This window comes from Eublepharis macularius, chromosome 2, assembly GCF_028583425.1.
Source record: "Eublepharis macularius isolate TG4126 chromosome 2, MPM_Emac_v1.0, whole genome shotgun sequence".
NCBI lineage: Eukaryota > Metazoa > Chordata > Lepidosauria > Squamata > Eublepharidae > Eublepharis > Eublepharis macularius.
The window spans coordinates 224,358,462-224,384,061 of record NC_072791.1 but is presented as its reverse complement, the minus strand read 5'-3'; the positions used below and the strand labels follow the sequence as shown (position 1 = coordinate 224,384,061).

Here is a 25,600-nt window from a genome sequence, read left to right as displayed (position 1 = left end):
TTTATATCCTACCCAAGAGAGCCTAAGAAGAGAGGAGACTGAGGATTTTTGTTGCAATATTTTAATTCGGAAGCAGTGGCTCAATTACTCTATTGCTGAAAAATTAAGCAGAAGTCTGGTGGCTTGATCACTTAACACATTTCATTCCAGCACAAACTTTCATGACTCCTGATTCATGAAACCTGATTATGATTGGGGCCATATCAAAAGGGGTGTGTTTGTGTGTGTGTTAAAGGTTCCCCCCATGCTATTTTTCCAAACCAGAATAGTACCCTTTACCCATGGTGCCGCTATTTGTCCCACTGGGGCAAACATACAGACTTCGCTAATGAGTTAGGGACTATAGACTTCACCATGTTGCCTTACGTATTATCTGTTGCTTTAAATATGTACTCCTATTACTACCTGTGCTTCTTCTCTGTATTGGAGCCTTGCTAATACTTTGTAAACTTCTATTTACTTATCCTATGGCATTGTTTATGGAAATGTCCTTGACACTGATTGTACTAATCTCACACTATGTAATCTGCCTTGAGTCTCAGTGAGAAAGGCGGACTATAAATGACATAAATAAATAATGAAATAAGGACGAGGGAATTGGGAATCTGGCTCCCAGCCCTCAACGGAGAGCAGCTACAGCCTTCGTCGATGGTGAAGAGCCTGGGCATGCTCCTGGATGCCACACTTTCTATGGAAGCCCAGATTGCAGCCGTTGCAATCTGCATTTTTTCATCTTTGGCAGGTCAGGCAATTGGCGCCCTATCTCTCACCCCAAGATCTAGCTTTGGTAATCCATGCAACGCTTACCTCTAGACTAGACTACTGCAACTCGCTCTATGCTGGACTACTTGTGAGCTTGACCCAGAAGTTAAAGCTGGTCCAGAATGCAACGGCACAAGTCCTTACGGGGATGCCGTTTAGGGCACATATCCGCCCTGTGTTTTGCCAGCTGCACTGGCTCCCGGTTGAGTTCTGGATCCAATTCAAGGTACTGAACTTAGCATTTAAAGCCCTCCAAGGACTAGAACCTGCTTACCTATGGGACCGCCTCTCCCATTATGTCCCCTGCAGGGCCTTACACTCTGCGGATAAGCAGCTTCTGGTGGTCCCCGGCCCGAGGGACATTCAGCTGGCCTCAACTAGGGCCAGGGCTTTTTCTGCCATGGCCCCAGCCTGGTGGAACACTCTCCCAATGGAGATCCGGGCCCTGTGGGACCTTTTACAGTTCCACAGGGTCTGCAAGACAGAGATGTTACGCCGGGCCTTTGACTAGGGGTCAGCTTTTTGTCCCCCTTCTGACTGCCATAGCCTCTTTTTGCAGCAGCCCTTGACTTACATCATGGTAGTGCCAGGGTTAATGATGATCTTGCAGTAGCCGGTCTGTCTGATGGTGCCTGAATATTAATGTGTCAATAAGGTTTTTATTGTATTTTAACAGTGTATTTGTTGGAGGCTGCCCTGAGCCCGCTTGTGGGAGGGCGGGATATAAGTTGAATGAAATGAAATAAATAGTAGACACATTTTTCAGAACATTTAAATATTATGAAATGGCTGATCATTAAAAAAAATTACATTACAGGGTCTTGAGTTCTAAACTGTTCTTTTTTTAATGTAAACCAACAAAATATCAAGCAGGGGGGGTAATCCTTACTAGGGGTGTGCACTTCGGGAATCCAATTTGGGTAAAATACGCGAATCGGACCCAATCCGGAAAGTTTTGGGATTTCCAAATCGGGGCCAGCATGATTCGGAAATCCTGAAGCAAAGCTTCCGGAAGGATTCGTAATCCTTTGGGAAGCTTTGGGTTTAAATGCCCGTTTCCCTGGCGCTGCGAGCAGCAGGGAAAAGAGCATTTAAAGCCCTGAATCAGCGCTCGACATCAGCGGGTGAACAAACAAGGCGGCGGGGAGGTTGCAGGCTTAAGACTGCACCTCCCCCTTCCGGGCACTTTGTTCACCTGCCAATGTCAGGGTCGAAGAGCTTCTCGACCCTTACACCGTCGGGTGAAGGAACGAGGCGGCAGGGAGGTGGCAAGCTTAAGCCTGCCCCTCCCCCTGGCCTGGAGCTCCGTTCACCCACCGATGTCGAGGTCGAGCTCCTCGATCCCGACACCGGCAGGCATAAGCCTGCACCTCCCCGCCAGGCGCTCCACAGCCAAGCAAAGTTAAGTGGGGGGAGCTGGGTGTTGTGGGGTTTTTAAAGGGCCCTGCTGCCCTGTTGGCAGGACAGAGCCCTCTACACTATCAGCTGGCAGGCAGGGATCCCCCCCGCCGCCTGCCAGCTTATAGGGAGGGGGGGTTGGGAGTGGGTGGGGTGCTGGAAAACCAAGCCCCCTGAATCACTTTGGAATGCTTCGAATCTTTACGGAGCATTACAAAGTGATTCAAATACCCGAATCCGAAGCGGCTTGCCACTTCGAGTTTTGGGTATTTCCCTATATTATGGAAATCCAAATATTTCCAGCATGCACACCCCTAATCCTTACCTGCACCTTTGCTTGATGGAGGAGGCAGCGACTATGGGCCCAGAGCCAAGGCTTACTCTTTAGTGGCAATCTGAGTGACAGACTGCTGGGGACAGTTTCTCCTTGATTTCCTTTAGGGTCAGGGTCTCCTATGATCTTTTATCCTTTCCTCGTCTATTACATGTTTCTGGGACCCTGAAAGGGAGTTGGGGGGGGGGGGAACAAAGAGTACAATCATGTGATCAAAGGACAGAAGACAAGAACTGTGTCCATGGAACAGTCGATCAGATTGGAATCTAGAAGCACTTTAAAGACTGACAAGATTTCCAGGATGAAACTATCTACTTGAACCTATTCATTAGATTTGTGCATGTAAAAATGGGTAAGAATTATAGCACACTGTTTGGAACATTCTTCCCTAAAAATAGTCAGAGAAATGGGGCAGAAAGATTTTCTGAAAACCAGTGTTTTATTTTTCCCTTGGAAAATTTTCCATTTTCAGACAATTAAGAACAATGAATGGATGCAGTTGCCAATATAGTATAAGGCAAGTTCTCAGTTATAATTAATGGTTTCTCTGGCGACAATCCTTTGGAATTCTTGTAAGAAAATATATGGATGTTTTATTGAATATTAAGAAGGATAAATCCACAAATACATATTATGTTAAAAATCAAGTTATGAAATCTCCTAATTGGTGTTATTTGATCCACACAACCAAAGCTAAAATGTGTATGTGTATATATAAATTATATGCGTTTACTTATGTTTGAGAGGAAACATAAGTAAACGCATATAATTTATATATACACACGGTAGAAGGGAGATTATCATCCCCAACTTGATATGGATTTAACAACTGAGGTACCCCAGACACCTCCATGGAAAAAGGTTAAACTCCACCACATCTCATACACAATTGCTAAAATTAGGATATCAATAACTTTCAGTGCCCTAGTTTTTTTTACATTTAATCCATGTAAGGGAAATAACGACTATATTGCCCCTCTAATTTTTTGTAAATATTATTACCAGAAATATAATTTCCACATGACACATTGAATACAAACTTTAAACAACACCCTCAGATATTTTGTCCAAGTATTTACTGCTATTGAAGCATGATGTAAGTCAAGATAAACATGCTAAATCAGATCATACTTTATTGAGCTTGGGGGAACGTTCTGGAAAATTTTCCCACTTCTAATTTTTCTGGAAAACTCACCCTATGGCCTGTTATTCTCAGACACCAAAAATTGGACCACCGATATATGTGCATATACAGAGTATTTCCTATGTTCTTTCATTAGTCAAAATTACTAAAAATGGAGAAGTGACTGGGTAAGTGGCTATGACTGAGCTGTATGTCTTCATGCTCGGAAAAGGAGTTTTATGAAAATACTTTGCAGGCGACAGGCATAAATAAAGAAAGCTCAGAATTTTATTGCAGGTGTGACTCAAGATAGCAAAAGTATGATATCACATCAGGTATATGTGATTGGGTAAACAAGCCTTATTCCGCTGTGCTCCCTCCCATAAGAGAAGGAAAGTGGAGCTTGGATAATTCCCTTTTAAAATAAATCAACGATTTATCAGAGTGAATAAATTATAAACCAGATTTAGGAGGAAAGCCTCCCATATTAACTTACACGATTGTTCAGAGGGCTCTTCTGCGCACACATTTATATTGTGTTTCAAACAATACAACGAAATAATTCTATTAACAAGAACATCCTTGTTATAAGTTAGTGAGTATAACCAATTTTGGTACAAGTGAACCTCACTTGCACAGTACTTTATTGATACAATTCCCAGTCTCAAAGTCATTTATTTTATTATTATAAAAACACTGATATTGTTCAAAAAGACATTTTTTTTCAGAGCTAGGATAACTAACAGAAAAGTACTGTTTCTTGAAAGCAGTCAATTATTACTCTGAGTACGAGTACATTAATCAATATTGGTTTCAATTCCAAAGTTGCTGTGGGCAAAGAGTCTTAATTACAATCGGTTTTCTTGTTGCAGCACTGGCAAATTAAAGCTTGTCAGACGGATGCATTCGCCAGCACAAGAAAGCACATGCCCCTTTCTGTGGTCACACAAAACAATTTGTCCACACACAGGCTGCTTTCACACACGTTGGATAATGCTCTTTCAACGCACTTTATCGATCGTCTGCAAGTTGATTGTTCTGCGTGAAAAAGGAAAATGTGCTAGGAAATGATCGCTACGGTGCACTGACAGTGTTTTATTCAACGCATGTGAAAGCAGCCACAGCCTTCACGTCGCGCCAGCTTTCCTGCCTACTAGGTGCAATCACAGTACCCTGCTCCCAAAGGAGGACTCTTAAAAAATTAAAAACATTATCCAGCTCTCAAAACTGGAAGCTCCCCTGCCAATCCAGCTCAGCTCCGTTATGCATTCTCTGCTTTCTGGAAAAACTCACCATTCCAGACATAATAAAAGAGACAGGGTGGGGAAGAGGTTATCAGCGCCATCCTAATTAGGGTTACAGCTCTCTGAGCCCACGGACTTCAATGGACTTAGGAGGGTATAATTCTTAGGACAGTGCCGTAAGTTCATCAGGTTCAGAATTCTTAGGACATGACTACACAGGACAATCTACTTGGTATCAGAGCTTCCTATCACACGAAAATTCTGAGCACTGCAATGGACTACATTTTCCAAAAACGATTCTACTCACAGAAATACTATGGATTTTATCAGCCACCTAGCTTGAGAAAGGCCGTCAGATTACCCAGCAGTTTGCCCTGGTTTCAGAAGTCTAAACCTTGCTTTCTCTAAGCCAACTCTGAAGACAGAAAGGAACCCCGTTTCACCTTGAAAAGATAAAGAGCTACCATTTGCAACTTGTAATTCCGAATGTTTCAGACTCATCAACTTTGTCTGCAAGATGAGCAAAACCCCCCCGATTTAATTTCTATGAAAGACAGGCATCGAAGTTGATGTACCAATCCCCTGAGATTTGGCATCTAAAGCTGGAGAAACTGTGATTAAAAAGTCACGAGAATAAATAAGGCGTTTAAATCCATTATCTGCATCACAGCTATTTGCTCACTTAATGTTAGCCTGGAAAGCCTTGCAGCTGGACAAATATTCCTGGATCTAGAAATAGCAAACATGAAAACACACCCAAGAAACAATAACTAGCGTACTGCACAACATTTAAACCATACCAATCTCTTAAATGGAGAACCGGGGTACTTTCCATTACCATAAATGCACACAGTAGAGCCACAGTGGACTACCATTTATGAAACAGTATGCTTAAGTTTCCATCACATTATATCTATGCTCCTTTCTGCAAATCGCTTATGGTAGCTGGGTATATATCTGGTCGATACCACCCACACAGCAGAGCTAGGCCTGCCCAGCTCTTGACAGAAAGCCCGTTCTCCAAAGAGGGCAAATCTCCAGAACATCTGTGTTTCTCTCCCATGCAGCTTTGAAAGGATAGCATCTATGTCTTTGGAGAAGAAGGTCTCCTTCCAGGTTACTAGACAAGCGGGCACCGCAAACGGTTTCTCCCTCCGAGGCGAACAACTGCCATGCCAAGTTTGGGTCACATTTGCTCCCATGTCATCTCTCTTGCTCAATACTTGTTGATTCCAAAGATTCTGACACCGTGCAGTTGGGGCAGCTTGGGGATAAGGACGCTCAAGAGCGAAGCTGTGTTAACGATGAAGTGCGTAGGGTCGTATTTTGTGTAGAAGCTTGCCAGGAAATATCTGCAGGAAAAGACAGACAGAATGAATGCACAAAGCTAGGGCTGGAGAAAGGATCAAGGGGTTACCAAGAGAACTATTATCAGAGAGTAATAAATTTCCCCAAGGGAAGCCCCTTGTATAAAATCCATTGATCTAGATTACTTAATGCCTGTGAAAGAATACTTTTTGCACCGTTTGTTCTTGTTCCTACAATTAACAATGTAAAGGCTTCGAAAAGCACAGCAAGCTAATTTTCATCACACACCAATGGTTATAATTGTTTATGTTCACAACTTTTAGTTCCAGCCTTGAGCACATTCCTTCCTATATTATGCTATGAAACTGTTTGTGCCATGCAGAATGTTTTTATTACAGTGACCTTTCCAAATGCTGGCTATGACCTGTTAATGATTCCGCACACGTTGGATAATGCACTTTCAATGCACTTTATCAATTGTTTGAGGTGGATTTTTTGTTCCACGCACAAAAAAATCTGTTCCAAATGATCTATAAAGAGGATTGGAAGTGCATTATCCAACGTGTGTGGAATCACTCAATCTATCATACTGAGGAAATTATGTAACTTTGATTTATTTGAAGAACTGATGATTTTATAGAACTGTATGAGATCCTCTGTACTGTAAACAATATTGTCTTATATTGCGGACAACTTATTGTTATGCACCCTGCTGTAATAGTATATGCATCAGGCTTATCTGAGAACTTCTTATAATATTTTTTTTTTGCTTCTAAGATCCCCAAGTCTGAAGCCTTGGTTTATTATTCAAACAAGGAGAGAAGAGGGACCTCATAATTGGCAAAAAGAGGTAATTAAACTTTCCCTCCAACACATTCCTCCATATAAAATTACAGCAATTTTTTAAGAGGCTTGCTTTTTTATTCAGTGCACAATTACTATGTGTTGAATACAACTCCACGTCTATTCGTGACTGCAGCGTTCTTATCACTTCAAGGGCCTCCCTCACACATGAACCTGCCTCATACTGAATCTATCCATCAAGGTCAGCATTGTCTATGCGGTTCTCCAGCGTCCTTTCACATCATTTATTACCTGATCCCCTTAACTGGACATGGTGGGGATAGAACCCAGTACCTTTTGCATGCAAAGCAGAGGCTCTTTCACTGAGCCACAGCCACTGAGCTCTTCCTTCCAACTTCACAAGCCTAATGGCAAAATTAACATCTTTTATACATAACAGACTGATTTCAGAATTTCAAGAAAAATGGGGCGGGGGGGTGTTGTTTTTTTTCAATTATATGGCTGAAAACCAAGAATAGAATTAAATTTACACAAAGAATCATAGAAGGAAAGAATTAGGTAATACATGCTTACAATAAAAGGTTGTTTGTTAATAAAATGTAGACATGAAGAGAGATGGGAAAAATGGAATAAAGATATTTAAATAGAAGTGAAATATTAAAAGAAAATGTAAGTAAGTTCCATATAAATTTAAGATATTAAATATAAATAATTGTAGTTTAAATTTCATGTTTGTATGTTTGTAAATTGAAATAAAATATATAAAATAAAAAAGCCCAAGTTTTGCAAGAGCAGCTGAGAGCCTAACCAGACAATCTGCTGTTCTCCGGTCGGTGCCCAGTCAGTCAAGCAGGTTCACCAGAAATGCATATGGGGGGGGGGGTGCAGGAGGGGCTGTGACCAAAACCGCAGTGAACAGAGTCTTAACTATCTCCTCTTCCCATGTTGCTCTCCATGACCCAAAATGGTCCCAAGGAGTTGCTATTTGTCCTGTTTGCCACATATGGCACCAGGACATGCATGTTTCCCCAAATATGGTAAACAGCAGCTCCACAGGGCTGGAAAAACAGCATGAGGGGAAGGCTTAAGTTGCCGTTCCCGGCACACTATCTCTGGCTCTTACAGCTGCTCATCCTCCACTGTGATATATGCCCTTATGTGCCAACAATGTCCATCTGCTCTGTACATTGGACAAACTAGCCAAAATGGACGCAAATCTGACATTAAAAATGGCAACATCCAGAAACCAGTGGGAGAACACTTCAATCTATCAGGACATTCCATCAAGGACTTAAAGGACATCATAGTTCAACAGAAACCTTTCAAAAATAAAATCCAATGGGAAGCTGCTGAGTTGGAATTCATATGTAAATTTGACTCAGTCAGACTTGGATTGCATAGAGACTATGAATGGTTATCTCATTATCAGAAGTAACTGATCTCATTATCAGAAGCCAACTGATTTGCATCTACTCCCCCCTCCCCTCACCACCTATATATATATCTGGCCAGTTTCTTCATACCCTCCATGCATCTGATGAAGAGAACTGTGGTTCTCGAAAGCTTATGCTACAGTAAAGTTGGTTAGTCTTAAAGGTGCTACTGGACTCTTTACTATTTCCCTGCACACTGCGGTTCCAATCTGAAGCAACCCTCCAAGGGCCTGTAAATCGAACGGTATCATGCACTCAGATCTTGAGACTTCAGAGTCTGCTGGGGGGGGGGGTTGGGGACATCAACAATTTTTCCCATATGCATAGAAGTCAAGAGAATCTGAATGCTGGGCTTAGGAACTCTTTGGAAAAACCTGTGATCCTTATGCCGCCACCTCTGTAAGCCTGCTATGGTAATTTAGTTGATTCTGGCCCAGTTCTATCAGAAAGGCTGGAGAATCTGCCACAGATTCCTTCGAGTTTGCCCAGTTCTTACACAGCAAACAACTCTCGTCATCCGTAGATACAGTTCACTTTACAGCATGTACTTCCTCAAAAGCTACTGGGAATTTCAGGTGTGTTTTTTTTTCTGCAGTGCTGAAGATGGTAATTGCAACTTTGAGGAACTTTAAGTGGAGGACAATAAGCCAGTTGCTCATCCGCCCACCATTTTTGACCAACAGAGGAAGTTACAAACATTTCTAGGAATGCTATGATTTCCCCCTTTGTCTTTGCATTCAAACAGATCTTGACATCACCGCATACACAGCTTAGTTCCCTTGAAAACTTCTACTCAGAGCAATGAACTCCCGTCCCAACCTTGGGAGTCAACCATAAGTGGAAAATGCAAAGATTTTCCCTGTGTTTCTCTTTCTTCCAGGGGTCCCTTGCAATTTCTGGAAAAAAGATGGTTGAATTAGGGGATCTATGGACATTTAATAATCTGCCTCAAGGTTCAGAGAGAAAGGCTGGTTATAAATGAAGTCAGTAAGTAAATACAAAGCCATGCACATGGGCTGCTGCAGTGAGATGGAAGGGGCAAAACAGCCTCTCTTTAGCAATTTCATTCCCTTTCCCCCCACTCACTGCAGTATGGCTTTTTGTCCACAGAAATCCCACAGATCATATTTCTTGGGGACCAAAGGAGACTGCTGGCAAGAGTAGTAGGTGAGGAAAAACTGCATTCATCAGCACCTTATGCTGACGGCCTTTTGGATCAAAGGTAATGTATTTAGGATCAGGGTAAAAAGGTAAAGCTAGTCCCCTGTGCAAGCACCGAGTCATTACTGACCCATGGGGGGGACGTCACATCACAACGTTTTCTTGGCAGACTTTTTACGGGGTGGTTTGCCATTGCCTTCCCCAGTCATCTACACTTTACCCCCAGGAAACCGAGTACTCATTTTACCGACCTCGGAAGGATGGAAGGCTGAGTCAACCTTGAGCCGGCTACCTGAACCCGGCTTCCGCCAGGATCGAACTCAGGTCATGAGCAAAGCTTGGACTGCAGTACTGCAGCTTACCACTCTGCCCCTCGGGGCTCTTAGGATCAGGGTATAAATTGTTTAAACCAGATTGGTGGTTTAAGCCAGTTTGGTGTAATGGTTAATAGCAGCGGGACTCTAATCTGGATTCCCCACTGCTCTGCTTGAAGCCAGCTGGGTGGCCTTGGGTCAGTCACAGCTCTCTCAGAGCTCTCTCAGTCCCACCCACTTCACAGGGTGATTGTTGTGGGGATAATAACATACTATGTAAACCGCTTTGAGTGGGTGTTAAGTTGTCTTGAAGGGTGGCATATAAATAGAATGTTATTATTATAATAAAAAAACTTTTATGCAAATGGGCCTCCATTTCCACCCCTTGCCCAAAACACACAGCATTCCTGAAATTTAATTGTGCTATGTTACAATACTTAGGGCATGATCCAGCCCCAAAACTTTGAAATGCACAGATTTCGTGATGGACTCCAAAGCACAGGCTGGATTCCAAAGAATGGAAAGGTGCCGAATGTTGGCCAGACAGCGCCTTCATATAAATCACTTTTCTGAAACGCTTGAAGTGCTTCACATATATTATCTCAGAAATCTTTAAAACGATTTGTTCCACAGACTGCTGTTCACCGTATCACACTATCAAGGAGGGGGAACTGCAAGACTTGCATCTCTGCTTGCAGGCGCCCCCCTGACTAATAAATAGCCAAACTGGCATTTGAATTGAGAATTTTTTAAAGTTCACAATCGTGGCTAAAAGCCAGTGACCTAACCCACCCTTGTCAGAAAATATGCCAGCATTTCGCATCCTCCCATTAACACAATGCGTTTCCTTTCTTTATATGAAGTCACGGGTAACAAACGTCTGCATTCCTCCCTGTATTTAAGATGTTCATTCCACATTCTAGGCCAGGGTGTAGCTTGGCTAGTTTCAAAGTCTAAATGTTGATACTCTGTGGACAGCCAAGGCTGCTGCTTTACCACTTGAGAGCATCGGAAATTTGCATTAACAAGCCTGTGGGGAAACCTGACTCAGCTTTAGAGGCCGTCGGGTGATTCATCACTAGCTTAACCCAGAAGCTGACAGAAGAATAAATTTAACAATCTTCATTTACGGGATTGCTTAGATTTGGAGGCGAACAGCAAGAATGAGATTCTGCTGCTCTACTGGCCGAAAGCAAGAAAAATAGAAGTTCTGGTATGACATACAAATAGCTTGCCCACCTATTTACAAGACAGAAAAGAGTCCAGTAGCACCTTTAGTCAGGGCTTTTTTTCTGGGAAAAGAGGTGGTGGAACTCAGTGGGTTGCCCTCGGAGAAAATGGTCACATGGCTGGTAGCCCCGCCCCCTGATCTCCAGACAGAGGGGAGTTTAGATTGCCCTCCACGCCACTCCAGCAGCACAGAGGGCAATCTCAGCTCCCCTCTGTCTGGAGATCAGGGGGCGGGGCCACCAGCCATGTGACCATTTTCAAGAGGTTCCGGAACTCCGTTTCACCGTGTTCCAGCTGAAAAAAAGCCCTGCCTTTAAGACTAACCAACTTTACTGTAGCATAAGCTTTCGAGAATCACAGTTCTTTTCATCAGATTTACAAGACAGAATCAGTTTCTTAACACTGCACAGGCCGCCACAGTATCATAAGGACCCTAGATATAAATGTTGTTTTAGAACAGCATTTGAATCTTGGTCCTCTAACACTCTGGCTGTTAAACACGTTGCAAAGACTGCCACCTCTCACTGATTCTGTTTTTTTTTTTAAACAAAGAGACTATTAACTGGATTAACACAATTCTAGCTATACATTTTATAAAGTGTTGATTTGGGCTGTGTAAATACTACTAAGTCAGCTATTTGTAACAAACAAACAGAAATAATCCTTATTTGCTGAATGGAAGAATAAGCTGTGGTATTAGGGATCCAAGTGATAAATGCAAAAGATCTTACAGGCCTTTTCGGTCCTGGCCCCCGTCTGGTAGAACTCTCTGTCTGTGACAACTCAGGCCCGGGAGGCTTGACCTTCCACCAGGCCTGTAAGATGGAGATGTTCTGCCAGGCCTTTCGTGGTTGAGGCAACTGGTCCTCCAATTCGGCCTACTACAGGGAGAGATGTTCTCTCCCTCTCCCTAGTCTTTGTTGTGTTATCTGTTGATTGTCAACTTCCCCCAGCGGGCCCAAAGGATCATATATGGCAGGGGTGGGGAAATTGCGGCTCGTGGGCCACATGCGGCCCGCTACAGAGTTTTTTGTGGCCCGCCAAGACAGTCAGAAAAATCCGCCTTGAACCGAGATTTCCTAAAATTAAATGTGCTTGCAGCTATAGATGATATGAAATTAGCACAATAAATAAATTGAATAAAACTACCACTATTTTATTTAATTTATATTTATTGATTTTTATGATACAATTTATACCTTTTCTGAAATGCAAAGTTAACTAATGAATGCAATCATTTTAAAAGGTGCAGCCCTCCGCTAACCTCCGCTCCCACAAAGTGGCCCCGAGCCAAAACAATTGCCCACCCCTGGTATATGGGGATTGTGCAATGAGCGCAGCTGGGGGTGAATTTCTGTATTGTATTTGCTTTTATGCTACCGGATTTATTTGTTTTTATCTGTTTTTAGGTCTTTTAAATGATGTGATCCACTCTGAGCCTGCTTGGGGGGAAAGTGGACTACAAATCCAAGAAATAAGTAAATAAATTACATGGAGCCATTAAGATGGTATACTTCAAATTTGAAGCCAAGCTTGAAAGATGCAAACTATTGTGACTACCGTCAGCAGCAGTCCATCACCGAGATTCATATTTTGCAAAGTACTTTGTTTAGCTCACTTGCAGAAATTCCATGCTCAACGCAGATTGGTAGGGTAACTGAGATGAAGATATCGCTTCTATTACAGGAATCGTTAACTATGCATAAAATGTATTTAGCACCTGCTTAACAAGTCATCTCATAACTGGCAAAGATACAGGAATTACTGTAAAACATAACCAACTTGTCCCAAACCCTGATCAGATGCTTTAAATGTTAGTTTGAAAACCTCCAAAGCCCAAGTACCGCCATAGTAGAACTTTAAAAAAAACATACAAAATTATCGGAGAGATCGTGAAGAATTTTCATGATGACGTAAACTGCACGCCGTAGTCTAGTTGCTCCCAATGAGTCAGCAGTCGAGCTTTACCTTGGTCTGGTGTTTCAAAGGGGGTTCCTTTTACTGCATGCAAGAAGACATACATTCCCTTGGAAGAAGAAGAAAAAAGAGTAATAATTGTTTATATTTCCGGGGATTTTAGGGGGAGGGGGGAGGTTAACAGAGTCCTTGAAGTCCTATCCCAATTTTCCATCTGTGCCTCCTTCCCTGACAACTCACTCATGCGCGCTCTATGCTCCCAGCTGCATGCAATACATCCATGCCATTCCCCCTGATGGTGCTGGGCGCTACGTGCACCCGGGAGCACGGAGACGGGTTGGTTTGTGGGTGGCTGCAAGCAGATAGAGGCAGCAGCGGGCTCAGTCAGAAGCCCAGGGCCCAGCAACCGTCTCTTCTCAGGGTATACTGATGGAGGCCTGAGGTTACATCAGTACTCAGAGCAGAACCACAAGTGACAAAAGGCACAGATTGGACACTTGTCAGCTTCCCTCAAGTTTTGATGGGAAATGTAGGCAGCTTGGCGGAATGTTGGACAAGTGACAGTTGAAAAGTCCGTTGGACAGCCGTCGGAGAGCCAAGCTGCAAGACCAGGACTCCTACATTTCCCATCAAAACTTGAGGGAAGCTGACAAGTGTCCAATCTGTGCCTTTTGTCACTTGTGGTTCTGCTCTCAGAAGCTCATGAGAAAGGAGAACTGTAACATTAAGCACCGCCACTGAAATAAAAGAGGAACCAGTATTTTCCACAGGCGTATCTACGTGCAAAGCAGAAAGAAACACACAGAGAAGGAGGTCACGGAACAACACAGCAACTTCACTTAACCTGTTAAGACCAAAAAACTCTAGATGGCAGCTTTCCCGCCACACCCGCCTTTTATGGAGAACTATGGAACTGAAGGGGAGGGTCTCCTTTTCCCTTTCTAAAAGCCCCCACAGCCTCTTCCCCTCTCCTGCTTCCTTCTGTCCTTCCTATCTCCAACCTATCTTCATCTGTTCCCCCCCCGTCTTCAGCTTTCCCCCCAACTCGCCCTATAGCAGCCTCTCTCCAGGAAAATTCTCACCACGTTGTGTATGCCCAGCTGAGCTGGGCCACGTTGCACAGTGGGGAATCCACAAGGATTGCAAGGGGGTACCCCACTCCCCCCCTGTATCCATTCCCCACGCTCTTTCCTTTCTCCTGGCAGCCTCCACCTTCCCTTGCTTCCTTCTCTCCTTCCCATTCCACCACAACCATCTGTCCCCCAATCTTCTGCTATATTATTTATTTCATTTATTTCGGGGAACCAAAGTGGCTTTCATCGTTCTCTTCTCCTCCAGTTTATTCCTCCAATTTATTCAGTTGTGAGGTTAGTTAAAGAGTGTGTGACTGGCCCAAAGAATCCAGTGAACTTCCATGGCAGGCTGGATATTTGGACCTCAGTCTCCCAGATTCTAGTTTGAAACGCAAACCCCTATACCACACTGCGGCTTTAATGGGATGGCTGCTGTTAAACAGTAGCAAGCAGCCAGGCCTGGGTGAGTCAGGCAAGCTGGGTGGTAACAAGTCACTCTGGTAGCTGCTTGATGAATCCTCCCACAAAGACCAAAACAGACCTGGAAAGGGCTCTGTCCCTTTCCCTGCCCTTTATGACAGAAACTAAGGCTTGAAGGCCACACCGATACTGTTCTGGTTGCCAAGCAACGGTCACTGAGGTCATTGCGGGGAGGGGGGGTGCAGGTTTTTCTGCAAACCTAGGGTTTTTTCAGGGTATAAAACTATCTGTTTTATCTGTTCCTGGCTCCAATTTCCAAATTGGGTCCATTTTGAGAATTATAAATATTGGTATGGTGATACTGCACGACTAGGACAGAAACGGCAATCTTTAATCCCGAGTATGAAGGCAGCAATCCAACATGCACCCCCAAGTAAAGCCCTACATGAAACCATGGATCTTATCTCTGAATCAAGATTGGACTGCGACTCCTGTTTTGATCTGTGAAACTCAAAATCTGATCTATAACCTAATTAAGCCAAAGTTATTTAGGACACTAAAATTGACTTTGAATCAGTGAAACTTGATGGCAACACATTCATCACATGTTATGAAAACAGCTCTTGCGGTGGCTTTATCACAGACTAAAATTGAGGGCACCACCTTTCATGGACTGGATCTCTCGCCATCATATGTATGAGATGTTATGCTCTGTTGGCAGAGAGGTAAAACACAAATGGGAGAACAGCTAGAAGCAATGTACGGGATGGGGTGGAGTGGAGGGATGGTGTGGCAGTGGCAGTCACATACACAAGAGGCCCCGTCATTTCAGAGCATGCATGACCCACTGCCCAATTATATGAGTTGGCAAAAAAAGCGGAAGGGAACAATTACTTTGGTAGTGAGCTAGCTACTCCTATTTCCTACCCAGTCGAGGTTGGACGTGTCAACTTTGTAATTTAATTCCAGCTCAGAAATACTGTTCATCTTTCATCACCTGCTGGAGTCACACCCACTCTTGAGTGCATCTTTTGACGGGATGTTATTTGTGTTCTATATAACACACCGATCTCTTGGATTGCTGGGCTTCTGGCCTCACTGTACAGACTAGCACTGCCTCTTCCCTGCCTTCTATACAAGCATGTACGTCTCTCTCTGCCAACAGAAAATAACACTTCGTGCACCTGACAAAGTGAGCTCTGATTTACAACAGGGCAGGCCGTCTCTAATTTATTAGCCTTTAAGGTACTGCAAGATTCTTCATCCGTTTCAGCAAAAATACACACTGTGCCTCTCTGGTACTGATTACAAAGATACTTATTCCATAAATACCTGCAATTAAGGGTCAGAAAGAAAATCTGATGAACGTTCTGCCCCTTCCGATAAACCGAAGTCTGAAAAAGTTACAGTCTGAGCCTAGTGACTGCCGGAATGACGCTATGGGGCTCTTTCTTTGGGCTACAAAAAAACGGTTAGGCCCGACATGCGAGTGTTTTAGGTTCTGTGATTTTTGAAATAAGTTGTTTGCCATCATTCTAATGGTTAGCTGGTGCTCAGGCACCATCCACTGTTTAATAGCAGTTTAAGGCAAGGGCCTTTATTGTGGTGGCTCCCCACTTCTAGGTTCTGTGTCTGTTCCTCTCTTCTCACAGTCAGACTGTGTGAATCTTTTTAATCCTCCATGTGTTTTCCAAAACAGTCGCATATCACACATCAACAGCTCCTCTGCCTAATACATGCACATTAATTAAGACCAAAGAATATACATATTATTTGCCACTACATGCATTGCTAATGCAGCTATTGATACAGAATATATTTGCCTGCTGCTACCAGAACTATGGCTGCTTCCACACACATTGGATAATGCACTTTCAATGCTCTTCAGTGATCATTTGGAACACAGGTTTTGTGTGTGAAACAAAAACATCCACTTCCAAAGGATTGTGAATGTGCATTGAAAGTGCATTATCCAATGTGTGTGGAAATGGCCTATCTGCACCACACAGCAGCATTTTCATAGAATCATAGAGTTGGAAGGGGCCATAGAGACCATCTAGTCCAACCCACTGCCCAGTGCAGGATCAGCCTAAAGCATCTCTGACAAGTATTCATCCAGCCTCTTCTCGAAAACTGCCAGTGAGGGGGAGCTCACCACCTCCCTAGGCAGCTGATTCCACTTTTGAACTACTCTGACCGTGAAAAAGTTTTTCCTAATATCCAGCCGGTACCTTTGTGCATGTAGTTTTAGCCCATTGCTTCGTGCCCTACCCTCTGCTGCCAACTGGAACAGCTCTTTGCCCTCCTCCAAATGACAGCCTTTCAAATATTTAAAGAGAGCAATCATGTCCCCCCTCAACCTCCTCTTCTCCAAACTAAACATTCCCAAGGCCCTCAGCCTTTCCTTGTAGGGCTCAGTCTCCAGACCCCTGATCATCCTCGTCGCTCTCCTCTGCACCCTCTCGATTTTGGCCACATCCTTTTTGAAGTGAGGCCTCCAGAACTGCACACAATACTCCAGGTGTGGCCTGACCAAGGCAGTATAGAGAGGGGCTATGGCCTCCTGCGATTTCGATGCTATGGCCCCTTTGATACAACCCAGGACTGAATTAGCCTTTTTTGCCACTGCATCACACTGACTGCTCATATTCAGTTTACAGTCCACTCTTACCCCAAGATCCCTTTCACATATATTACTGCCCAGAAGTGTATCCCCCATCCAGTATTTGTGCTTCTCATTTTTGTGGCCCAGATGTAATACTGTGCACTTGTCTTTGTTGAATTGCATCCTATTCACAGCTGCCCACTTCTCCAGAGTATTCAGGTCTTGTTGAATTTTAATTCTATCTTCTTGGGTGTTTGCTACCGCTCCCAATTTGGTATCATCAGCAAATTTAATGAGCAGCCCTTCCACTCCTTCATCCAGATCATTGATAAAAATATTGAAAAGTACCGGGCCCAAAACCGAGCCCTGCGGCACCCCACTGGACACCTCCCTCCAATCTGATGAAACGCCATTGACCACCACTCTTTGAGTGGTGTCCTCCAACCAGTTCCCTATCCACCGAACTGTCCTATAGTCCACTCCACAGTCTTCCAGTTTGCCCATCAGAATGTCATGGGGGACCTTATCAAAAGCTTTACTGAAATCCAGATAAATCACGTCAACAGAGTTCCCCCGATCCAGTAAGCTGGTCACTCGATCAAAGAAGGAAACCAGGTTGGTCTGGCAAGATCTGTTAGGAACAAAACCATGATGACTTCCCCGGATCGCTGAGTGGTCCTTCAGATGCTTACAGATTGATCCCTTCAAAATCTGCTCTAATATCTTCCCAGCAACAGAAGTCAGACTGACCGGCCTGTAGTTTCCCGGGTCATCCTTCCTCCCTTTCTTAAAGATTGGGATAACATTCGCTCTTCTCCACTCTTGTGACACATCCCCAGTCCTCCAGGAGGCCTTGAAGATGATGGACAGCGGTTCTGCAAGTTCTCTGGAAAGTTCTTTCAGCACTCTTGGGTGCACCCCATCCGGCCCAGGGGATTTGTATTCATCCAGTGCAGCCAGATGCCTCTCCACTACCTCTCTGTCAATGTCAATTAGCCACTCAGGTGTCCTGCCACATTTTCTACTATCTCTAGATGTGCCTGAGTTCTTCAGGGAGAAAACAGAGGCAAAAAAGTCATTAAGCCTGTCTGCTTTTTCTCTGTCCTGCATCAGAGTTTCTCCATCTACTCCCAACAGTGGTCCAATTGCCTCTTTTACCTTGCGTTTGCTTCTCACATATCTGTAGAAGTTTTTCTTATTGTAGCGAGCCCTCCTGGCCAGACCCAGCTCGTACTGAGCTTTGGCCTCTCTGATGGCTGATCTGCAGTACCTAGTAACCCTCATATACTCCTCTTTAGAGGTCTGTCCTTCTCTCCATTTCCTGAACATGTCCTTTTTCTCCCTTAGCTTATTCTGGAGCTCTCTGTGCATCCACATTGGTTTCTTGGAGCCCTTACCATGTTTCCGTCTTGCTGGGATAGTGAGGGCTTGAGCTTGCAAAAGCTCGTGTTTGAGAAGGGCCCACCCTTCACTCGCTCCTTTCCCTTCCAGCACACTCCCCCACGGAATGACTCTCATCAAGCCTCTGAGTTCATCAAAGTTGGCCCTACGAAAATCTAACCTACGAGTCTGGCTACGAACTTCCTTGGCTCCCCACAGCAACTGGAATTCAAGAAGGACATGGTCACTTCCCCCTAAGGTCCCCACCACCTTCATCTCATCTACCAATTCTTCCCTGTTGGTTAATTTTAATACTAGAGACAGCATTAATCCTCGCCAAGGATAATTTATCACAGACCTGAGGTATTTTATAGGTACAGAGTTACCCAAAGATGCTTACAGTGTTAGAAGCTGTACGACTCTTAAAAATGTGACATTTAAGCTATATAAAATAAATCATCACCCACTGTACTTTGCAGGTTTACTTTAATTAACCAAATGCCTTTCCGTGTAACTCAGAAGCCTGCAAGCAATCAACAACCTTTCTTAAGTCCTTTCTAATGAGAACGGAGATCCCAGCTCTGTACCTCCATCCTGTTTATCATGGGCAAATGACAGCCATGCCTCGTTAAGGGGAAGGAACATGTTTAAATATCGCCCGCATCCTTACTGAAACATTGGGCGTGTCCTTACTTGAAAAGGGATAGGACAACAGTGCAGGCTTGCAAAATAAAAGCCGGGAATTAAACTGCCCTATATAAAGTCAAGCTTTCCATGACTTTATTCATACCTGGCAGGTGCTCCTTTAAGCAGGAAGGGACAAGAGAAGTGGCTTTTCTGACAGCTAAGATGTAGCACTTTGGGAATCATTTCCTCCCTTGTCAGTTATCACTCCTAGAGTAATTTAGCGCAGGAAGTTGCACTGGACAGCCCATGAGAAATATGCAAAGGTTAAATCTTGCTTCCCTCATGGAATCCAGGATAGTGGCTTTTTGGAGAATGCAAACATCTTTGGAATTCTGACACAGGGTGGTGGAAGCAACTACAAAATGGCCACCACAGGAGGTGAAGCGAGCCACAAAATGGCTGATACAAGAGGAGCCAACCACTAAATATCAGGGAATGAGGTCATGCCAGTTTGGTGTAGTGGTTAAGAGTGGCAGGACTCTAACCTGGAGAACTGGGTTTGATTCCTCGCTCCTCCACTTGCAGCTAGCTGGGTGACCTTGGGTCTGTCACAGCTCTCTCAGAGCTCTCTCAACCCCACCCACCTCACAGGGTAATTGTTGCGGGAATAATAATACCTTTTAAATTGCTCTGAGAGGGCGTTAAGTTGTCATGAAGGGTGGACTATAAATCAAATGTTGTTGTTATTATTAACTCTCACAGTAACTCTTTAATATTTCAGGTGGAAACTCGGTTTAACAGGATGCCTTTCAAAATAACCATATCGTTAAAAATGTTTTCTTGCATGCACACACAGTAACACAGTGAAGATACTTCTGCAGCGGTCTTATCTCCTGCCTAAGCAACTTTTTAAAATGCTGCCCAACCAATCAGATCTCCGATGGCCAATCACAAGCCCTGCTGGGCTGAAGATGTACCTGGCTCCACTCACCTTCTACGAACACTTGGAGGGTACCAAGAATGGTGCTGGCAGGCACCGTGGCACCCACAGGTACCACACTGGGGGCCCCTGTACAAGATGAATTCCGAAGAACCACACAAGCATCATCAAAGAGGCTTGTGGGAAAATTGGCCATTCCTTAACAAGAAGGCCATTTACCACCTGAATAAGAAACGGGCCCCTTCATGTGCTGCTTTCAGAGAGGAGAAAACTGACTAGTCCACTATCAGCCCAGGGGGTCCTTCTTTCTCTGCAGTTGCAGGCATTTCTTCCTTACAGGAATCTGAGACTGCCACAGAGGTCTCTGTGAAGGAAGCGAGGCCTCTGCAGTCAACTATCTGACAAGAGGGACAACAGTATTGGGGAGTCTTCAACCAGCTGTGGTCACTCCTTGGATAGTTAAACCCAGTGGGAGGGGCAACCAAAGAGCTAGACTGGGGAGAATCTGACCCACCTAGGGATGCCAAGTGGTTGTCTGGCAACTGATGAGAGGGATGTTGATGATGGGGGGGGGGCACGATACTAGCTGCAGTGTGAAACAAACAAGCGAACAAACAAAGGCAGCTCTAGAAATCACTCAGAACTCTGTGGTAATACCAGTTTCTGAAAATTCCTAGAGCTACCCTTTGTCACTTCCGGCTTTTTAACAGAACTGACGTGATACTGCATGTGATGCTGTGAGTTTTTTTAAAAAAAATTCTTCTGCCACCACTCTGGGGAATTTGACCCCTAGCCCCATCCATGGAGAGGTTGTCTATTACTATTCAGACCTCTAGGTCTGAGAAAGTACTGTTAAGATTTATTCTGTTTTCGAATTATAAATGGCATGCACTAATTTCACAATCAGTCCCGTTTTCCCGTTCTAACTTCCAGTTCTCTTATTCCCACCTCTAGTGCACCTCCAGAATTTGAACACCGGAAATTAGATATTTTCAAACAATGCCTATGGCAGTTTTGGACAGCCACTTCAACCAAATCCTGCTGGTCCAGCGTGTTTGCATATGTGGCTCTAAAGAAATTGTGGATTTATTCCACTATATCCTTGCCTATTCGCTGCATTGCGCCCTAGAGTTAAATTTCTGGCAGCAATTTTGGACAGCTTAAAGCAACATTCAGAGGTCAAGAAAATTTCCATATTGCTATCTAATGCAGATGCAGAAGTGCCTTATAAGTCTCTCTATTCACAGTTGCAGCAAGAAAGATAAAGAGCAACTGTGGCAACTCCTGGGGTATCTGGATAATTTTTTTTATTAGTTGTTGTAGATTTTCCGGGCTGTATCGCTGTGATCTTGGCATTGTAGTTCCTGACGTTTCGCCAGCAGCTGTGACTGGCATCTCCAGAGGTGTAGCACCGAAAGACAGAATTCTCTCAGTGTCAATGTGTGGAGAAAATCTTAGCAGGTCATTTTATATCATCAGGAACTATAATGCCAAGACCACGGCCACACAGCCTGGAAAATCTACAACAACTAATGTTCTCCAGCTGTGAAAGCCTTCGACAATATAATTTTTTTATCATATGGTTTTAGGATATTATTTTCTGTAGTTATGTTGATATTTTGTAGCTCTTGGAGTTTATGAAGTTGTTATCAATTGTATATTTTATCTGTTAACTGTAAATTTGCTACAGCCAATAGCTAACTGCAATAAACTACTACCTACCTATTTTCTATACAGAGGAGAGGGAATTGTCAAAAACAGCCTCCAATTGTTTTCCCTTAAGATAAAACAGACCTTTTTTCCCCTGACTAATCTCCAGAGCCAATGCCTCAGCATTCTAAACTATCGGTAGAAACGCCACCCCTTACCTCTTAACCTTGAGTCAATCGAAGCAGCCCACAACTGTGTTGGAAGGTGCATTTACTCACCAAGTTGTGAATGACATTCGTTAAGGTCCAGGCAACTGGGACGCTGAAGAAAGGGATGCTGAGCAGAACAATATGAAGCAAGCCCACTCCCAGAGTATAGGTGAGCCACATCCCGCGGCTGTTCATCACGCGAGTGTTGGGATTTACCTCACTGTGGGCCACCCCAACATTCATTTTGGATTCTGAAAAAAGCAACATTGCAAAAAAAAATAAACAAGAAAGAAGTACGCGTATCAGAAATAATTCAGCGTACACCTTGGGGACTAATGGAATTTTATAGCGGAGTTCATCGACAGAAGGCTGTCCAAATTCTCTCTTCCTTGTGGACATATCTGTCGCTCACCCCGAGGGTTGAATCTGGAGATGAAAGACAGTTGGCAGTTCTGACAGGCTGTTATTAACTTTTATTTGCCTTAAAGGCAAGGCATCGTAAATAGTAAAAACTTCAGAACCTGAAATTAACTTTCATCAGTTTTGCAAATTATTAGCCTTTAGACTCGCACCATCTACATAGTAATCGCTGGCACAACTCAGTCGGAAGGGGTCCTTCTGTGGTGGAAAGAATAGCTTCCCATCCCCCCCACCCCCGGAAGCAGCTTCACTAGATTGTGGGAAAGAACAGCCCAGAGTGCTCAAAACGGGCGCATAAAAATACTGGTGAGTTAATGCTGCAAATATATTACTCTTAAAAGTCATAAGCTGAACTTGTGTGCTGAGCATTTTAACTCATTCAAGGTAAAATCATTCATAAGAGCCAACGCAGCTGAGATTTTAATAATCAGCAAAACTACATTGTTAGAAGATCGTTGCTAGGTGCACTTCCTAGGCACAGGACAAAGAAAAAGAAATGGAAAACCATCGGATTCCCAAAAAGCGTCTTGTTTGAAAGGTCAGTTGCACAGTCTTAATAACCAGGCTTGCAATTCAAGGAGAGAGTCGTCATGCTGTGAACACTTCCACAATCAGCACCTTGACAACATCCAAAGCACACAGATGTTTTGCAAAAACACATCCTAGTTTTTAACCCACAAAACAATCAAATACCCCCATATTTCTCACCCTACCGGCTACAAGCACAACTTCAAGGAGCCACTCTTCGTCAATTCAGGCTTTGGACTGTCTGGCTCTCTATCAACATCTGGGCACTCCTATCCACCCCATGGGCTCACTTCACAAGTTTCCAACTACGACACAAGCCACACCAAGCAGTTACTACCCATGCCACCAATCAGCGAGGGAGAGGAGGGCACAACTCACACAATCAGGCTCAGCTGGCCACAGGAACTGAAGGTATTCTCAATTAAGTCACTATTAATCCATATGAAATTTACTGGGACTTAAAATTGCCACCTTAATTATAAAGATTCCAGAGGAGTCGCCCTGCCTCTCTTAGTCAGGCAGAGGGCTGCCCGAGCTGCTGGTCTAAGGAGGGCGACAGACTGAGGATCCAGCAGGAGATGCCCGCTGTCCTGCTTAGGTCAGTGGCCCAAGCCTGGCCTCAGGATGTCATTCGGGAACCTACGAAGCGGTCTTAGAGCACAGAGGCCCCCGGGCGAGCAAAGTCACTGCTGTCTATCTTGCCTGGCAGCAACTCCCCAGCACCTCAGGGCTTTCCTGTCTCCTATTACCTGATCCTTTGAACTGATCCTGGGAGCTTCTGCCCGCAAAGCAGGGGCTCTTCCACTGACCCAATGGGTCTAAACAGCATCCCAAAGACAAGGAAGAGAGAAAGCTCTTGGTTGGGAGTCCGCATCTGACTCAGAGTTGCCAACCCCGCCTAGGGAAATTCCTGGACATCTGGGGGCAGTTTGGAAAGGGAGCTCAGCCACGTGATGCCATAGAGCCCTCTCCCCGAAGCTGCCACTTCCTCCCGCGGAACTGACCTCTGTAGTCTGGAGATTAGCTCGCATTCCGGGAGAACGCCATGTCCCGCCGGGAGGCTGGCAAGCCTAGCACCCCCGTGCGAGTGCAGGCCCCAGGAGCCATCCCGGCTGGCCGCGCCCTCCCTGGATCTCCAACAACGAGGCAAGCCCGGACTCGGGCGCATGTTGTTGCGTGCCTGGAGATCGGGACGCCCTTTGTGCGCCCTCCCCCCGGACCAGCAGGGGGTAGGGGCGGCTGGTGGAAGCCGGGGCTCGTTTGCAAACGCCCCCCAAGCGACGACAACCACCACCAAGCATGCAACAACAACTACAACAAAGCATGCGGCGACACAGCTGCGCGCAGGCACCAGGGGCGAGGCGGAGGCTGCCTCACCCTTCGAGAGAGCAGCCCCGGCCCAGCCTCCCGCCACCCCCGGGTTTCCTCCCGGAGACCACGCCGCCACCCGAGGAGGCGCAAAAGTGCCGCTGAGCCCGTGCGCTCCCGCCCTTCCAACGCGATCCTAAGCGGAGTGCCGCCGGTCTAAGCCTTCTGACACCAACGGGGCCAGAGCGGAGCCGCTCTGTTTAGGATTGCGCCGGAAGGGACCGGGCTGGGGGGAGCCCCGCCGCGCGCCCTGCGCCCTGGCCGGCCGCGCAGCCACCAACCCACCGGGAAGGCGCCGCCGCCGCGGCCCGCCGACTCCGGCTCCGTGGACTGCTGCAAAGCGAGCGCAGCCAGGCGGGCGATTGGCCCGGGCTCGGCTCAGCGCCGCCCACCTGCCCCCGCGCGCGCTTGCCGGGCAGACCCGCGCGCGGACGCCGCCGGGCCTGGAGCGGGGCGCGGGAGCCCCGGGGCGTCGCCGGAGCGCCGCGGGTGCTGGATAGGCCCGCCTGGGCCACGTGGAGGACGGGCCGCGGCCTGGCGCGTAAACAAAGCCGGAGGCGGCGGGGAGCCTGCAGAGCCGCCCCGGGGAGAGCCGGCGCTTCTGGGGCGCGCGTGGCTGCCAGCGAAGACGGTGCCAGGTGGGTCGCCAGGAGAGCGAGAGAGGGTTGCCAACTCTGGAGTGGGGAACGCCTGGAGACTTGGGGGAGAGGGGCCTGGGCGAGACGTCACACCGCAGCGCCCACCCTCCCAAGCAGCCGGTTGCCCCGGGGAAATGGCCTCTGTAGTCCGGAGACTGCCCCGACCGGGATAGCCCAGGTGAGCCTGATCTCAGAAGCTAAGCAGGGTCGGCCTTGGTTAGCAATGGGATGGGAGACCTCCAAGGAAGACCAGGGCTGCAGGGGCAGGCAATGGCAAACCACTTCAGTCTCTTGCCTTGAAAACCCCACCAGGGGTCGCCAAAAGTCAGATTGGGCTTGGGGGCATTCTCCACCACCACCAGTCTAGAGAGTACTAGTAGTTATGGGAGGCCTCTAGCCCCCACGTGGAATCTGGCAACCCTAGTCCGGGAGCACCTTAGAGACCAACTGGATCCTAAGCTTGGAAGAGTCGAAGATCCCTTTGCTGTTCACAGTTAGGAACGGAGATCCCCGAGCTTTTATATTCCAGTCAGACTCCTTGCCACACCCGTCCCTCCTTCCCCCTGGGATAAGGAGGGCTCAGAGGTCTCCATTCCTGCTTGGTGGTGGAGAGTGCCCTGAAGTCATACCTGATTTATGGCGACCCCTGGTGGGGTTTTCATGGCAAGAGACTAACAGAGGTGGTTTGCCATTGCCCGTCCCTGCAGCCCTGGT

The 25,600-nt window shown here is 45.7% G+C and overlaps 2 protein-coding genes across 3 annotated transcripts in view; one reads left to right on the top strand and one right to left on the bottom strand.

The window, feature by feature from the left end:
* Positions 1-2,914: 2,914 nt before the first annotated feature.
* Positions 2,915-24,614, bottom strand: ORMDL1 (ORMDL sphingolipid biosynthesis regulator 1). Its single transcript, XM_054972517.1, is given in 4 exon segments — positions 2,915-6,213; positions 12,986-13,137; positions 22,002-22,183; positions 24,534-24,614. Coding segments are annotated over 3 exon segments (462 nt in total). The 5' UTR covers positions 22,176-22,183; positions 24,534-24,614; the 3' UTR covers positions 2,915-6,077.
* PMS1 (PMS1 homolog 1, mismatch repair system component) overlaps positions 24,540-25,600 on the top strand; it is an 85,514-nt gene continuing 84,453 nt past the window's right edge. Inside the window, exon 1 of one of the 2 annotated variants that reach the window (XM_054972514.1) lies at positions 24,540-24,886. The gene's annotated coding sequence lies outside the window, so the exon portion shown is untranslated. The remainder of the gene's footprint in view (positions 24,887-25,600) is intronic. The other variant, XM_054972513.1, reaches the window with a different exon arrangement.